Source organism: Aspergillus aculeatinus (assembly GCF_003184765.1).
Source record: "Aspergillus aculeatinus CBS 121060 unplaced genomic scaffold BO66scaffold_9, whole genome shotgun sequence".
Classification (NCBI taxonomy): domain Eukaryota; kingdom Fungi; phylum Ascomycota; class Eurotiomycetes; order Eurotiales; family Aspergillaceae; genus Aspergillus; species Aspergillus aculeatinus.
In genome coordinates this window covers 206,025-223,990 of record NW_020291478.1, presented here as the reverse complement: position 1 = coordinate 223,990, position 17,966 = coordinate 206,025, and the positions used below count along the sequence as shown (strand labels likewise).

General features: G+C 49.1%; 2 protein-coding genes across 2 annotated transcripts; both read left to right on the top strand.

The window, feature by feature from the left end:
* Positions 1-2,739: 2,739 nt before the first annotated feature.
* On the top strand, positions 2,740-3,310 carry BO66DRAFT_250218 (uncharacterized protein). The gene has a single exon (XM_025642947.1). It carries the CDS (start codon positions 2,981-2,983, stop codon positions 3,275-3,277), a length of 297 nt encoding a protein of 98 aa, XP_025506729.1. The 5' UTR covers positions 2,740-2,980; the 3' UTR covers positions 3,278-3,310.
* A 2,791-nt stretch (positions 3,311-6,101) lies between these two features.
* On the top strand, positions 6,102-8,475 carry nsdD (GATA-type sexual development transcription factor NsdD). The gene is made up of 3 exons (XM_025642946.1): positions 6,102-6,601; positions 6,716-7,979; positions 8,061-8,475. Exons 1-3 carry the CDS (start codon positions 6,567-6,569, stop codon positions 8,271-8,273), a joined length of 1,512 nt encoding a protein of 503 aa, XP_025506728.1. The 5' UTR covers positions 6,102-6,566; the 3' UTR covers positions 8,274-8,475.
* Positions 8,476-17,966: the final 9,491 nt, after the last annotated feature.

Genomic DNA, 17,966 nt, shown 5'->3' with positions numbered 1-17,966 from the left:
ATCCAGCATTCCTAGTCCGAAATGATGCTTAGCATGCCCGCTTGAGCCCTCATTTCCTGCCCTCAAGATCGAGAGCAGATTCGGCTATTTGAAGTTACGATGTATATGAAATGGGTAAGAACCTATAGATTGTAGGAATATCTACGAAAGAATATGATATGAATGTGTATGTCAATATTATTACCAAATTCCTGGGCTCCTTCGAGGACGCCGAACGATAGTTACTGGGAGTCATTAAGATAAACTGTAGATTTGTACGGCGGCCTGCTAAAGTAACTCGAAACTGCTCCAGGCAACCTGTTCAAAGAATATGGGTCAATAACAAGGTTTGCTATTATGAGCAGCGGGTGGGTAGTCTACGGAGTAAATTTTCCCCTACGTACTATGTTGTAACAATTGACATGATCACTTAGTATTGAAGTTACCTGGTGTGTACCTGGAGTGGTGGGCGGATGGATGGGCGATTGGTACCAGTCCGATCAGATTAGTCGTATTTTAAGGCGACCGTTGGATCCATCCACCACGGGTCGCCTCGTCTGTGCACTGGTAAGGTGGTAAATGTACAGTACTTTACTTCGTACAACGGGCTGACCCCTCAGGATTACTTTCATAATGTCGGCGTCACAAGTCATAGGATACCCTGGAGTTTATCAAAAGCCCGGGCTCGATAAAATAAAGCAGACTCACAGAGGGCAGATAGATGTGGTGATCTGTAGCATGAGTTCATAGGTCGAGCAGCTTTCACATGCTAACCATTATGGCCGTAGTTAATTCTTCCGAACAAAAAAAAAATCCTTCAGGATGTTCTTCCATACCCACCGACCAAACAGAAAAGCTTGCTGTAACCTTACCGGGTTTAGGATCGTTCTAGTTGATCCCTCGAGAGAATAAAAAACATCACGTCAACAACTGGAAATACCTATCTGGATACAGATCCGATACACAGCCCATTGAGTAGGTGGCAGGTACGTTCTAAAATGACATGCATTGTGTCCGTAAGGACGTCCGCGAGGGTGTCGGTCCACACTAATGAACTTGTAATAAAAGAGAAGGGGATGTAGCAGGAATAAGGTGAGCCAGGAAACTTACAAACAGAATATCCCGGTCGGGGCTTGTGTCTTGCAACTATCTTCAAGCTTGAGGGCTGGATCATCACTCTATCTCAATTGGAGATACATGTGTTCAGTGCCATCCTCAACCCAGAAACTCGATTGAACTTTGGTGCCGGATGGTGTTAATTTTTAAATCGTGACTGGGAGTCTATTTTCCAGAACCAGCATTTGCTTTGTCCCTCACTTGTATCTTGCATTCAATACTAGGTGTTACAGATCATGGCTCAACCTCGTAATGATCGAAGTTCCATCCTTCTCCGTGCGATCAAACTCAGGGTCAAGCGATTCCCTGCTGCAGAGACAGAATAATATATAACACACTTGAAAGGAGACAGATCAGACTGGATGGTTCGGTGACGTAGCTGGTCATTCACAAGCATGCCGGGTTTTGCTGATAATGATTGTGGGGGAAATAGTGGGTTGATGCCGAGTTGATATATTCCTAGTGATCTTACAGTGTGTAAGGAATCAATATGAACTGTCGGTTTGGATGAGCTCAGCCGAGGAAACTATGAGCTGTGGCTGCTTATATTGATTATCATGCACCGAGCATCATCTACACAAGCAGACCAATTGCATCTGCCGGTGCGATGATATACCTATGGCATAGTGTTCAAGAGTGAACTGACGCCAATGCGCCCGCCCATGCTGATCATGTGATCAAACTCTCCACAAACTGGCTTGAGCTCTCCTCGAAGGGCCCGGCAAACATTGACTTACCCGATATAAGGAAAGCAAAAGTCAAATGGAGTTCAACTTCCGTGATCGTGGGTGACGAAGACCAATTAAGTTATTTTCGAAGTCAAACCTATCATAAGAGATCGAGTTTACTGGGGCTAGGCCCCGTGAGGTGTACAGGGTTGTCAGACAATTCTCTTCCAGGTTGAGGAACGTGTCTCGATCTGATGTCTGAAGGTGTAAGACAGCAGAGCACGCACTGACACGAAGTTTCTCGTTCGGGATATTCGTCCGTTCCAGCACTATGCATTGGATGTGGCAGAAGGGGGGCTATTTGGTTGCAACGGGAGGAGACTGTTGCTCAACTGCCCCTGCTAGCATTGCTCATTGGAGCCAAATATCTGGGTTAGTGATCGATCGATCGAAAGTCTGAGTGCAATCGTAAGTACCCGTAGTCGACAGCGAAAGCGTCCGTTGGAAGCCTCGAACGCATCCGTTATACACATATCATGGATAGATTTCCTCCCTTCCTAGAGCACTATGATCGGGGCTTCAGTTTCACCGTCTTCAATAGTCTGTTACCCCTTCTAGTAACATTTTGCTCATCACTGCAGGCTACAGAGTAATGAGCAACTGAGAAATACAAAACACTTATAAGTTAGCCAACGAGCTATAGTCCTGCGGCTGGAGCAGCAAAGGAACAGGGCAATGAAAACCCCCATTGAAGAAGAAAGACAGGAATCCACCAGCGCCTACATTATTACCTAAGGCTAAATTGACTTTGCAACGGATGTTGAATGATCATCAGGAATGTTGATCAAGGTGGTGATGACGATGGTGCCACCCACAAACGGCTATGCCCGAGATCTCGAGCAAGGGAAAGCGGGGAGCGTTGTATTGTACCATGGTACTGTACAAATCACGCAGGCACGGCTATACTTTGCTGCACCTCTTCTTCCCCTCCTTCTATCTCATCCTTTCCTCGACATTGCTTTTAGTTTACAAACTAAATTGTTCCCCTCCGTGCTCCCCCCCATCCCTTTCATGTCGAATGACAAGTAGCTTCAACACTGCAAGTGAAAGCAGGGGGGCCAGCAGCCTGATCCAAAAGGTCTGGTTCCTCGCTGCAGGAGGGGAGCTGACCATGGCTCGCGTCAGCTGGAAATTTCGCACGCCGTGCTCTGGAGTGAATGGCAGGCTATACTTTAGCTGCGATCCCAACCGTGCATATTCTTTGGGCTAGCTGCAGCTGGCGAAGTGTGTTTGCAGGTGTTTTGCTGATGCGCGATTCCATTTCCCCACTAAGATCGTTCTCAGATCTCCAGGGTCGGAGACTATCCTTCCTTCTAACGCAGCCGGTGCTGGCGCTAAAGGTGCCTTCTGTCCAGCGAGGTTCTCCGTTGGAATTGGCCTTGAGTCCTGTGTGGGTATGTGTGTATCTGCTCCGGCCTTGTCTTGAACCTTGTTTAATCAGGGCGACAATCTGACGACCTCGGAGAAGATTATGTTGGTCAGGGAGGTCAAAGCTCCCTGTATGTTACCAGGTATTGAATCAGCGATCTGGGAACTGTGCCAACTTCGACTCCAGTATGTTTGTTTGACATACCTTGGGTCCAACATTTGGATCTAAGTATCGATCACAGGTAGCAATTTGCTGCCTTACCAAGCAGCACGTCATAGGTCGCAGCGTTGAAGTTACAGCGCCGAGGCAAAACATCGCAGCGTCGGTAGTATGGATAGAATTCAAAGCGCGGAACGGAGTAGATGGCCATCGCCTTCTATTCTTCTCTTCATCCACAGAAGCTTAAAACCGTATGAATATTTTTCTGTGTATCCAGCCCCTGTAAACATATCTTAGTTGAATGTGAAGCATCTTCCTTCAGAAGACAGGGGAGAGATCCCGGTGACTAGGGTACTATAACGTTACCACATGTTTTTCAATTTCTCACACCAGATATGATGACCAGAAAACAACTTCTTCCCATCTACGCATCATCTCTCTACACCTGACAATACTCGGGACAGCAAACACCAGCGTAGAATTTTTATTTAGTCAAGAGCCACTTCAATTCGGTGAAATATCTTTTGAGCGTCCCGTGTTCGTTTCCGCACCAAAATTAGAGGCACATTCCCTCAGATTGCGTAGCGTGCGATCTCTGGATCTTGATATCCGGACCACTTATCGTTGCCCCGATATTAATATTGATTAACATTGTCTTCTGTCCCCTCCTCAGACACGGTGCACCACCCCTCTCTTGGCTTGCCCCTGCTCCCGTCGGCTCCGAAATCGTTACATACCCATACCGATTATCCGTGGTCCGAATGTTCCATGATGTTCGGTCATGGCATTGAGCCCCAGCTATAGGTATGGACTTGACGAGCCATAAACAGGATTTCTTAGTTGACGTACAGTAGAGCATAAACTATAAGGATAGAAGTTTTGACCTACACCCAACACTGGTTGAGGTTCATCGAATCAAAAACTTTTAGGTAGGGAGCTGAACAAACCCCATGTACAGGATCGATCCTATTTTTGCAAAAGAAAAAAAAAATAGAAATATAGAACGGGTAAGCTATTCTCTGGACTTCCTCGAGTCCTCGATGCCTGATGATTCTGGAGCAAGATATCCGGCGCTTGGAGATGCTGTTAGATTCGCCGATTCTATAATGTAACATGTTTTGAGATAATACAGGACTGTAACGAGGGAGAAACTGGTTGCACTTGTAGATAGTGAGAAGTGGCAGGAGCTAACCACCAATTGGTACCAGCATGCTAATCTGGAAAGCGATGGTATTGTAGGACGTATCTTGAATACGTAACACGTTTAATTCAGTCTTTTGCAGAATTACTAGAAAATAACCAAAAGGAAAAAAAGAAAGAAAATATTTTTCTCAAGGCCAGGGACAACCCCCCCCCCTGGTAAGGCTCCATCGCTCCACTGAGATATCCGCCCATCGCCAACATGATTTCAACCCACTCCACACTTTGTGGAAGATCCGCAGTTCGCAGGCCGTAAAGCTTCTGTAATTCGCCGTAACTTTAAAGTGGTCACGACCACCAGCATGATTCGACGATCTCATAGTCCGGTCTGGCTCCTCCACCTGCCTGTCTTTCTTCCATCCATTTTCCCAGGTCTGAGCTCATCTGTCTTGGCCCGATGTACTGACTACTTCGTCCTAGTACGTAGCTCCTGTTTGGATCCCCCCGTATCTCGTGTGTGTGCGGGCCCTGGGTGTTGAAGTTGTATTTCTTTGGTCAAGCATAATTTTAATTTCGATCTCTATTTTCTTTTTTTGTTTTTTCCTTTTTTCCTTTTTTTCCTTTTTTTCCCTAAATTCCTTTCTCGAAAAATAATATTCACAGAAATAATAATTATAATAATAATAACAATAATCATCATCATGATAATAATAAAAATATTCTTTACCAGTACTAAGTCAACTATTCTAGTCTTCTGCGGATGCTGCTCCTTCCATCTCCATTGTTATTCTTCCTCTTATGTTCCTACTTACCCTGCTGGTGCTGCCGACTACCCACCTCACCCTCTGTCTCTTTCTCTACACCTACTAATATCTTCTGCGCAAGTCTTCTTTGACTTTCTTCTTTTCCCTTTAATTCCAGCATTCCAATCGTAAGGGAGATTCTCCTTGTTCTTTCGCGAGCCATCCTAGATCCTGTTACTAATCCCTCCATATTTTGCTACTCTTCCTTCCCCCCCCCCCCTTGACATTTATCAAATCTTCCTGTCCCCGCCTTCTTTTTCCTTGGATCTTCCCGGACACGCCCTTGTGTCCGCTTGTCATCCCACCTTCATATCTTGTCTGCCTCCGCTGACACTGATCCATTATTCTTCTCTTTCACACCAGCTCGCCCTTGTGCTTTCTATCAATCGATAGTGACAGGAAAGGAAAGGTCGGAGATCTATCAGACAGATTACAAAGACTCCAGGCAGGGAAGGAAACAAGACCAGCCGACGTCTCCCTTTCCACGCGACGCATTCACCTCTATCCCTTGCATTTACTGCGCCTCCGCCGCTCCCGCGAACTCAAACATTGTCAAATCGATCTTTTCAAAGGACTGTACACAAAGCAAAAATCCTGACTGCAGAACCTCAATCTGGAATCCGAGAAGTGCAATCCTTGGCTGGGAGTGCAAGGCCAGTCAGTTAAAACAGGAAGGGTAACTCTGATCTAACCTATTCACTGCGCGCTGCGGGTGCGTGTCATATTTTGTTGTCGCCGTCCTATAGTTCTTAGCACTTGACAACCGCGGCTGTCCTAAAGGCGATCGCATTGCCACTAATCCTCACGGAGCCTGTTCCGCACCTTGCGCTGACTTCAATCGCCGCCCTCTGTCGCCTTTTCCTAAGCCAGTCCGGCGACCCATCGGGAGTCACTTCCTACAACTTTCGCCCGCTATCCCGCTTTCCACACCTACAACCGCCACCACTCCCGATTACACACCTGTGGAGCAAGGCGACGTCGTCATTTTTCTCTGTATTTGCTTACTCTCGCAATCGTCTACCCGAAGCAAATTCATCGCGGAACCCAGCTCATCTGACGAGCATTCGTCATTGCACTCCGCCCAAGATCTCGTTGCTTGCCTTGGTTTCTTCCGCCTTCGCTGGACAACCCTCACCGTCTAAATCGCCCCGACAGACTCGCGCGATAGATCACAACTTATAGCGAATCACACACAGGACCGAGAATTAAAGACACAGTGGATGAAACCCTCGTATTCATTCGATTTCCTCTATCTTGTCTTAAACTACTGGCATGATGGGATCATTAGAAGCTGAGCACAGGCACAGGTATGTCTCTTTTTAGACGGGCTCATGGGAGCTCAGCCCGTCAAATGGCAAAACCACTGCATAGAGCCAACGTTCGTCGGATAATTTTACTGACAAGTCAACGCCTCAATCTAGGGAGCACCTCCCCGTACTGGGATTTCTCGGAAAAGACGGACCAAACTACAGCGCAAAACATCCTTCCGCCGCCATGGGCCCGACATCTTCCCCGACACCACTTTTAAGTCCAACATCCATGTACCCGTCGCAATCCCTACCCTATTCTTTCTCCACATCCGCCAACACAAGCTCATTGCAAGGTGGATACATATCACCGCCAGATTCGCGGCGCGCATTCGAGGAGGAGAAGGAAAAGCCGCCGCAGAGACAATCGCTTCCGTCGATCCATGAGGCTTTGGGAAACGATAATCCATTGCCCTATCCTGCGCCCACTTCGGCTCCCCCACAACAGGCTCACCATGCACCCCACCCTCCCCCCTTGTCGTCTAACGTTGCTGGGCGACCGGGCACAGAGGGGCCCCCTGGACCACCTAACCCGTTCTCAAACGGCGCCCCGTCCGGCACCTTCATGCGCGAGTCAACGTTTCCCCACCAACCTCAGTTGCAAGCGGAGGCGTCGCGGTCGAGTTTGGCCTCAATCAACACCCAGGACTCCAGAACCACATCTCTACAGTCGCTAAGCTCGGGAAAGTCACCTACGCAGAGTGCGAAGACTGGTCTTACTTCTATATCCGGGTCCCAGACTGGTTCTGGCTATGAGTACAGTGCACCTCCTTCTGCCGGCAGTGTGGCTTCTCCCAACGGATATGGCACTTTCTCGCAATCCTTCCAGTTTCAGTCGCAACCTCCTCCGAATGCGCCATCATACCCTTCCACTCCTTATGATACTCGACCTTATGGCGGAACAGGCTGGAAACCAGGAATGCCTGATACCGGCCGTGCTGAGGAAATGAAGGGGGTGATTCCAGCTCGCCCTCCATTGACTGGGCATCATTACGGTGAACCCGTTAAGCGTCATCTAGATATTTACGACGTCGAGACCTCACTGAATGAAATAGCTGATATTAGCACTCGGACTCTGGACTTTTCGCGTCACTATGCAGCAAGGGCGCATCAAACGCAGCGCTCTGGTCCAGTAACGGGGTCGTTGCCACTTCCGCACGAGATTGAGGAGATGCTCAATCTACAACGCCGCAACCAAGAGGCTTTGCTTCGCATACGAACTGCAGTGCTGAACGAACATGCTTTGGCTGAGCAAATGGCGCAAAGGAAAGTCTTCAAACCCAGTGGTGTTCATGGTGAGGATCACGTGGCAATGTACCAAGAAGATTTCAAGACCAATGGTGGATTCGCGGGACCTGATTCGAAAAAAAGACGAGGGGTATGTTGATTTGTTCACCAATCACCACCCATGATATCATTTATTTTGCTACCTAGATAGTGCTAACAGTGACATCTGCAGAAAGCTGCTCCCCCTGGGCGTTGCCATAGCTGTAACCGAGCCGAAACACCCGAATGGCGCCGTGGTCCGGACGGAGCGCGAACCCTGTGCAATGCTTGCGGGTTGCACTACGCCAAACTGACGCGCAAGATGGGCGCTAATAAAGCTGCGTCCATGGGTTCAAATCTGAGGCCCAAGACCGCACTCGACACCTCGTCACCAAACAGTCATTGAAGTTATTATCAGCTCATCTAGCTCGGCGTTGGGACTGGCTTTGAAATTAGAAGCATGAGGCGTTTCGAGCCCCGGTTGCTCTTCTTCATCACATCCTCTTGAATGGTTTTATGTGGTTTTTCTGCGGTTCGCTTCCAGGTTGGCGGCTGGTTGCCAAAATGTCCCAGCACAGGGACTTGCTTTGATTTTCTCCGGATGTTTCGTGGATTTACTCTAATACCCCCTGCACGACGAGTTAAAAGGCATTTGGGATAGACTTGCTGCTTTTTGTTCTTGTTTCCTGTTGTTTATATCCTTTCTATTGCGGCTGGTCATAATCTGATGCTACAGGCCTTGCATGTGCTTTGTTTCTGCTTCAGCTCTGTCCCATTTGTTCGGCCCTACGGATCGTTCTGTTATACTCTTATTCTGGTTTTACACTTATACCCCCGGTTCGACCGATCTGAGATTGCCAGTCTGGCAAATGTTTCGAGTTAGAATGTGCCAATATTATGTTATCCACGCAGTCACGCAGTCTATTTAGAGATGTCATGGGTGCCTTTTCCCTGCTATGCCCCCCCTTAGTATCCTTTTGTATGTACTCCAGCCTTGTTTCTCCACTGTGCACAGCCGAGAGAGGTAAAGGCCACCACTTTACCATCAATTTCTTTAAAAGAATCTTTCACCATCGGGCCGCCCGGCTCGGTCACCGTTTCCCCGGCAAGAACTAATGGTATGCAGGTGATGATTTGGCTATAAGACAAAATGATTTGTCATTTCAGGCCCTGAATCTAGACGTCGGCAGTACAAGCTCGGGCAACCTTAGTTTAGACACGCGACCGCCGCATCGGACTCAGTCAGGAGTTAGGGCAATCCACTTCACTAATGAAAAAGCGCGAGGAAACGAGAACAGAAAGGAGGATAACGGAGTGGACCGTGTATAGAGATCTCTCTATTGCTCTTTCTGGAGGAGCAACGTACGTACGTCCCGGGACTCATTTCTGCAGCGCCTCGTGGCCCGATAGATGCCAAAAAAAATCACTCAGATGGAGACAAGATAGGCACTAGGACCGACCAGAACCCCCGCGGAACCCGAGCTTGCACTCACGCTTGATCATTCTGACGCGTCTGCACGGTCAATGGCCGAACTAGTGTGGGTGGAGATGATAGTGGTGATGATGATGATGGTGATGACGATGTGTGTTGTCCAATAGTAAGTACTACTAGGTTGTACTCCGTACCTAGTTACTAGGTAGTCTACTCGACCGTCTCACATTGTGGATACCCCGGTACATGGACTGAATTCATCAAATCGAATCTATGATTTTTTGGGGATCTTTTTTTTTCACATCGCATGCTCAATAAGATATGACCAATAGTGCAGGCTATTGCCTCTAGACCCTAGACTGAAAAGTGCACAAGGCGAGCAGTCGAGCGACTAGAATAGGAGGTGCCCAGTGGTGGTGGAGGATTCCCAATCTGACTCGGTTGAGTTTGGACCTTTCCGGTAAAGGCAGAAATGCCACTGCGAATCGAAGGAACCACCGATCGGATCTCATCGTGTTTGCATCCGATCTCACTTTTCCCCATCTTGCATCCGTCCCAAGTCCCAACAACTTGGAGTAGTAATTATTAATGATTCTGGAAAAGTACCATCACAAGCCTACGCATACAGAGTACGGTCGTGATAGCACTAATGACCGAGCTGCTGAGGGCTTTATTGAGCGTGCCCCATCCTATCGTCGCCTGTACTACGGAGTACAGTCCCTGGAAAGGAGTTTGCCCCCCCTCCCCCCCCCCTGCAATAGTTCGTCCGCTAGCCTCTTTAGGAATAGTGTATCCGGGAATCTGCCAGCAGAACTCTTATAGAAGCCAATTATTCCTTTTGCTGAATGTGCGGTGGACAAAATAAAGAAGGCGGTGATAGCTAGCGCATTACGTAAGCCAAACAGGGGGGGATGCAAACTCTTTTCCTCCCACTGTACCACTACCGAAAACCACGCCCCGCCCCTCCAAACAACGTTGCCGGTCGGCGTTAGGCGGCGATTTGGTTCCAAGAGGTGAGATCTCATTCAGATGACGGTGGGTCCCCGCCGTTCCCGACTCCTCCTTTTGTTTGTTCCTTCACCGCCAATTCAACCTTTCACATGCATTCCGTCCCCCGGCCCTTTCCTCCTCTTTCCCTTCCCAATGGGCGAATGACAGTCGGTATCATCGATCCTGTTCTCCTTGGGACTTATAGATACATACGGTACATTCGGACTCCTAAGTCTCGATCGCTTCTGTCTTCAAGAGGGCTGGCTACCTTCAAGCAGGTCGACTCCAACATTGACTGTTCCAATGTATACACATACATTCCCATGGGGTTCTGGATTCCGCCAAGCTCCGAACTCTTGCCATCGACAATCCACAACACATGCTATGCTCGGATGTGTCCATGTACAGTGTCCAGCACGGTGGTGTGGTTAACTACGGTACATTCCGGCCGAAAGTCGAATGGGACGATTCTTTTTGTTTCTCTCTCTCTCTCCTCCAGACTAGGTTACGTATAATTTGGAATCAGCGATGCAATTGTGTCATGTATCCACATCAGACACCTCCATTCGCTCGGCTACAAGAATGGAAAAATAGATCAGAAAAGACTGGCACCATCATGCCACATCTGTTTGGAAAATAAGACTTGGCCGCTTTTCCCCACTCCCCGCTCGACGGATGATAAGGCAGGCGGCTGGGATGGACATCGTTCGACATGGCCTTGCACTGCCAACTAAGTTAACTATCAGTAGTAGTACATACGTGGAAACAGCAGGAGTCTGTCTGTCTGATCTCGGGCAATGCCGCAATACCGCAATACCAACTCCCGGGGGGCCGAACCCCGGCCGGTCGGGCGAGAGCTCAGTCATCATTCTCCACTCCATAACTTCCTTCACCATCAATGGGGCTGCTGGCTAACTATATGAGGGCGCACAACTATTTGGGTCTGGTACGTATTGATTAGTCGAGTCTATGAACTCAACTCTTGACGCTAGTATTTGTCTACGATTGAGTACGCTTTGCCGCTTATTGAGTTCCCTACTCAGGTGTGTGCCCAGTGAGCACGGAGACCTAGCTAGCACAATGATACCTGTCCCAAGATTGTTGACCGACTAGTTATCGAGCGCCTACCTGCCTATCGACCCCACCGACCCAATCTCTCGGTACTTCAAGCGGTGAAACCACGGCGGAACCGACCGATCGATCGATCTTTCTATCTACTTGTACCTCTGTGCCCGTCTCGCTTTCTTATTCTCTCCTATCCACTAAAAAAAAAAAAAAAAAAAAACAGTTGATACGCCGTCTGTCTGAGCATGTGAATGCTTACTTTAGTCGGAGTCATGATGATACCCAGGACGCCTCGCCAGGGTCTCAGTTCAGGACTAAGCCTGCCCCCTCATTTTCACCGCCAAATCCGTACTCACCTTCCCCGTGGCCGATGAGTAAGGATCTGAAACGAATCCTGAACCCAAATGTTTGCCCACCATATCAGCAAACCCAGAGAACCCCAAGCAAAGGGGAACTACTACTGTATCATGCCGATTGGATGCAACTTTTTTTGGGGCGGGGGTCGATTCGGCATTTCCCCGTTGCTCGCCCGCCATCCATAAGATTGTCTGATATCATCCTGACCAAAGATGAGAGAACGGTGGAGTCCACCCACCTCGATCATCGGTCGCCGCCTTTGTTTTCTTTCCTTGTTGCTAGGAGCCTCGCAGTTTCGGGAGAGGGAAGGGGATGTGTAGTGGGTGATCTTACTTACCCATTTTGACCCAAAAAGAAAAAAAGAAAGTTGCCGAAAACTTCCCTCCTGAAGTGCCCAGGCAGGCGATGGGGCGGTTAGGCCGGATGGCACCGAGGGAGAGCAAGATCTCAAATCGAACCAAGGATCATCCACTCACGAAAATCAGTCGACGGGAAGCAGCGGCGGGGCAGATTCTGTTTCTTATTCGATCGGCGATAGGGTTCGATAGTTTCAGCTGATTGACAGATTTGCCTTCCTCCACCTCCACCTACCTTACTCGGTAGTATTCTTTCTGTCGGGGTTTGGGTTGTTACACCTTAAAGCATTTTCTTTCTCGGGGTTTGGGTTTGGTTCAATGCTTCCATCTAGGTAGGTTTCATTTTCTCCAAGCTACATCTCGAATTCCAAGAGTGGCATTGGCAGTTTTACAGGGATCCGGATGTTTTGGAGGCTTTCTCCCAACTGTCACCGCGACTATGCTGGAACTTGTATCTGAGACCTTTCATGTCGATGGTCTCTCAGCATCCGGCGACGCAGGCCCGGATCTAGCACGGAGACCTACCCCCCTTCCCCACTCTTCCACAGAGGATATGTGTCTCTTTTGGGACTACCGAGAGTTTTGGAATTCGAACCGGCGAAGTTTGAGTCGAAAAGGATCCCGCAGTTGGGTATAGCACCCTAGCGAACAAGGCTGCAGGTCGATCGACCGGGGGAGGGGGGGGGGGGGACGGGAGCCTGAGATATCGGGATCTGATCTGTGAACACTTGAGGAAGGAATAGAACTAATCGATCGTAAATCGCAAATCGCAACCCGCAACCCGCAACCCGCGCGGCGCATCGGAGCTGCATTCCTGTTCGAGATGGGAGAGAAAAAAACAAACCACGGCTAGTCTCTCTGGCTGGCTCGTTGGATTTGCAATCCTGAGGTGTTCACGCGTACCCTACCCGATTGACCGTAATTTCAGCAGCAAGGATTACTGTACTGCGTGTCCATGGAGTCCGCAAGAAGATGTATGTATGCATGCATGTATGTATATCATCGGTTCCATCACAGTCGGCGGTCTGGATGATGTGTGGATGATGTAGGGGTTGCTTTTGTTGTTGTGTGCTCGACGTGCCTGTCTTGATTCCTATCTATCAGATTCAGTTTCACAGGGCTCATGTGCGCCTGTTTGAAGGCTCCAGTATCTCGAGGGCCACTTGTGTATCTATTCAGCTTGAGCTACGTGCGGACACGCCGTGTAGATTCGAACACGCAGTCTATGTCGACCTAACGAAGGACATGGCGCCGTCAGCAGTCGAACTGAGAGCTAGAACCACATGGCAACAACGCTACGCATACCATACCATGAGCACTATGTTATCGATGGCTCTGTAGCACCGCAGCCGCAACAGGACCCTCCCTCCCTTTGCCATCCACGAAAGAAAGCTGTCTGTCCGGGTAACCCCTGCATCTGGTCCAGGTTTCTGTAACACGTTTTCCAGATACGGAGTATGTAACCAGACCCAGTCCGTACGAAGGCGTATTCTACAAATTTTCGTTCCTTGATACAGACTGTACATAACGAAGTAGTTACAGGGTATATCCCAGTGGAGAGCATCGTGTATTGAGGGGGCGAAGATCGGACAATAAGTTACCAGCGGGAATCGTCTATACGACCACCGCACCGCCTCGTGTCTGATTCCCTCGCAAGCTGCCGCCGGGGCCACGCCCGTTGATTGGCTCAGATGGTGTTTAGGTTTTAGATTCGTGGCTCGATTTCGCCCACTGCAGACGCTGCTATGTACACAGTGTAACTAACTAAGCCTCCTGACTACAAAAGGAGTACTAGTCTATGTACTGTACCGACTTACAGTTGGTTGGAGATGATGCAGATCGGAGGCTCCGGGCTGATCCGCTCGCTCGCCGTGACCTTAATCTACCAATTTACGGAATTGGCTTGATGGAGCACTGCCCTGGCCTAGTGTCTAGTAGACTATGAAATCTCGAAACATGCCACATCCCCCTGGTCGGTGGATGAATATCGCCAATGAAGCTAGTACTAGGTAACCAGCCCCTCTTTTTTTCCCGGGGAGTGCGTTTGGACTACAACGTGTAGTAGTGAACACGAGGGGTTGGAATAGACCGAAAGAATTCATACTTAGTCTTCCTCGCGTGGGAAAAGAAAAAGACATAACTAACTATTACTAGCGAGGCCAGGTTCGGCATGCACGGCTGCCTAAAAATCTCGATCACGATTCCTCCTCTCTTTTCTTTTTAGGCTTGAGGGAAATTGCTGTAGCCCAGATGTTAGTTGTTCTGCGATGTACATAAAAAAGGCGAAAGGTGGAGTGAAAGGGCTTACGCATGACAAGAATCATCCACCTACCACCCAAAACCTATCCACGCATGCTTTTTCTCTTTTGATCGCTGTGGCGGTGTTGCTTCTGGTTCATCGCCATAGTTCTAGCGTAGAGACCGGTGTCAGTCTCCTAACCATCCGATCTACTCGTAGCTCTCTCCCCCCCCCCCCCCCCCCCTCCTGTCGGGGATGTCCTGCGACTCCACGGTGTGCAGAAAAGGTCGCAAGGTGGTTCCGACATTCAAATGGTGCCCTTTCTGATAGCCCAAGCGGGTTAGGATTAGCGATCTCGCACGGGATCACGGGACAAAGTTCATCTATCTCATCTTGGATCGCGCGCGCGCGCGCCGGCCGCTCCACTGCTAGGCCCCATTGGGTATGGGCGCTCCGATCTTCCCCTTCTACTGAGTAACTACTAGGTACCGGTACGTGGTCTAGAAAAACAAAAAGTCACCTAAGCATTTTGTAGGGGAAAAAAATGGTAAGACTAAAGAGTTGGTTAGTCCTTCTCTCTGCCGAGAGTAATCGGCGACCTCAGTTCGAAGTTCGAACTGTACTGTACCTTCCTCAGCTTCGTTCTGCATTGACCGGTCCACAACGGATACATCCGCTGAATGGACGGAAGAGAAGACCGATTGCCCTCCCTCCCTCCACTTTTCGGCTGTCGCTCAGCTGCTTTTCATTAGTACTCTCGTATCTTCGCAGGTAACGGGACGTAGTGCAAAAGATTTTGGGTGTTCGGGCTTTTGCTGGAGGTTTGAACCGAGCGATGGATGAAGAGAGAAAAGGACTCTTAACTATTCAGGTTTAGACACGCAGATATGAAGAAAATCTTTGCCAATCCTTCTTGTTTGGGGGGGAGGGTGCGTGCTAGCTACTAGGTAAACCAGTGCTGATACTAGTCCAGAGTAGACGATCTATTTGCCCCCTCTCTTCTTCTTCTTCTTCTTCTTTTTGTTTTTTTGCCCTTTCTCTTTTCCTTCTCGGACAGTTAGCGAAGAACTTCTTTGCCGTCCCCTTCCTTCGCCCCCATCGTCTCTTCTCCCCCTTGCTTTGGCCCTTCCCGCCGTCTCCGTCCCAGATCTCTTTGGCATCTAGTCTACCTGATCGCCCGGAGAGGATAGCTTTTCACCCAACAAAACCCACCAGACTCCAAATAGTTAGTTCCATCCACTGCGCAGTGGATGTTCGGGTTCTCTTCTCGGGGATGATTTGGAACCCAGCTATTGGACCGCATGTATGATGCGAAACTTTCTTTTTTCGAAACTGATCCACAAAAAAACTACCTTAGAACCTTTTTTTTTTCTTCTTCTGTGGAGGCTAAACCAAATTTGAGCGCTCCCCCCAGGGGTTCGGTTGTGTACTGTACGGTGTACGAAGTACCTAACCTACAAATCCATTGTATTTTTGGGAAGGGGGTCATATCCCGCTTGCCATGCAGACTCCTGATTTGGATTCGATACCGCATGAGGGGGTCTGTTGACTTACTGTCTAACTTAGTGCAGATACACAGAGCCGCAATACCCGTACAACCCTAGCGTTCCACTTCCCCTCCAAAGCTTTCCCCCGTGGTTCAGGTTTGGAGAAGGGGGAAGGCATGCCTTGGCGATACTTGTAAAGGTATAAGCTCAAAGAATCATGATTACTCAGATTGAGACATTGATTCACATTACATTCCTATGGATATAGTATTGCCTCGCGAGTGTCACGGATCGATCCGGAGTTTTTCTTTTGGGTCCCTCCGATAGGCGAGTGACTCTGCTTCTATGGCCGGCTTACCTGTTGCCGGTCTAGGGGCATTCGCAAACCAGTATCCGGGGGTATCTTTTGAGACCCTCTCTCCAAGTGATCTCACCGGGGAGGATCGATTGCATCTGGCACCTGTCTGTCAAAAGTCTGCTTATCGTCATCCCGAGCCGAGAAGGTTTCATCCTACTTAGGGAATAGGCAGCGAGGAAGGCAACCACACTAATCTGCAGTGCTGGACTTGCATCCATTGCAGCATGGATGAGTTCGGGTGCTTCTTGTGCCCGGCCCCTCTTCCCCGTCGTTCATACGCAAACTAAATATATTCGTAATATGTTTGTCCTTTTGGGCAAAAGGGGGGAGGGGGGGTGATTGACGTGCATCCGAACTCCGAATGCGGAGTAATTCATGGTGGCAGAGGTGAAAAGATTGACGATCGAGTTCACTTTCCTCTTGTGGTCCGAATAATCTCGTACACGACCCTCTCCCGGTCGAAGGTGCTTCCCATGCATGGAAATGCAGCAACAGGGGGGCAATCGGAGGGGTTGTCTGCGAGCATGCAGTTGTTGGGATGATGTGGCGATGCAGTTTGTACTGTACAGTACACATGCATGATGATATCAAAGAAAGGAGAGAGAGAGAGTGTGTGTGTATGCATACAGATTGCGACTAATCGCGCAGGGCCTGTAGCTTGAGACTGTCACTGACATCATTTGACAAATCACAATGCATCTCATTTCCAATGAAAACAAAAACCAGCAAACCACATAATTCTTTAGGTTTCAACCGTCGCGTGCAAAAGCTCCCACCATCATCCCGCAGTTGTGCAAAGGAACCTGCTTCTGGCCCTTGCATTAGTTCGCCCTGCCCCCTCCTGGGCCGATCATTCGCGTCCTATCCGCAAGATGTGGCTTGATTCGGGATCTACTGGCGGTAGTCTAATGCCTTTGTGGATTGCTCTCTCGCTCGACCCCGGATGCAGTGTTACAGATCACTTCGGACTCGATCTGTCAGATCATCAAAGCATAACAGAACAGCTGCACCGTGCATACATCATGCGCCGTATCGGGTAATCTCAGAGCAGGCAGGGAAGCCCGGGGCCATGGGAAGGGGGTCCCGGCGCTGGATCTGAGAGCCCGATCACAAAGAAGCGGTGACATCTGAACCTTGTGTGGTTCGATCTCTCGATTGGCCGGAGCATCTGTCATATTTCTGGGTCAAGAAAGAGGCTCAAGCCTCTGTTTCTTCTCCGTCTCGTCCATTCGGAGGCTTATCTCTTTTTTCTTTTTCGTGGGGCGAAGGAGGAGGACGGACCTCCAGTTCCTGCAGGCGCTTGGTTTGCTACCCGCGCATAATTCAATTGTTTGACTCCTCATGTACTGTACTGGGCTGGCAATTATTGGTTCGGGTGAGGATATAGAACTGTGGACTGTTTTGTAATGAATAGTCGGGTGACAGGTATATTTCCATCTCGATCGATTGTGGGTTTCCCGTGGATCGATTTGGATTCTGACGTCGTAGATCAGATTCATACTCAGTATGGGGAGTACTGTACGGCGCGGAGATGAGGTGGTTGGGTTGTTATTGCTACCGTGTTCTGTAGAGTCTATCTGCCTGATAGACTATTCGAGGAGTAGCTTGTCCGTGCCTGTATTGCTGTAGGAAGGAGGGCTTGTCTGCTTTACCACAAACTGAATTCCAAATATGATCAGTTGGTTGCGCAATTGCTCTTTCGTGGTTCGCGATCAGCTTGTGCTGTTGTTTTTCGTCTCGCGTCATGAATTGGCACCAGGATGATATCCGGGGTTCAAGAGACACGCAAAGGATACACCGCAGCTTCCATATACT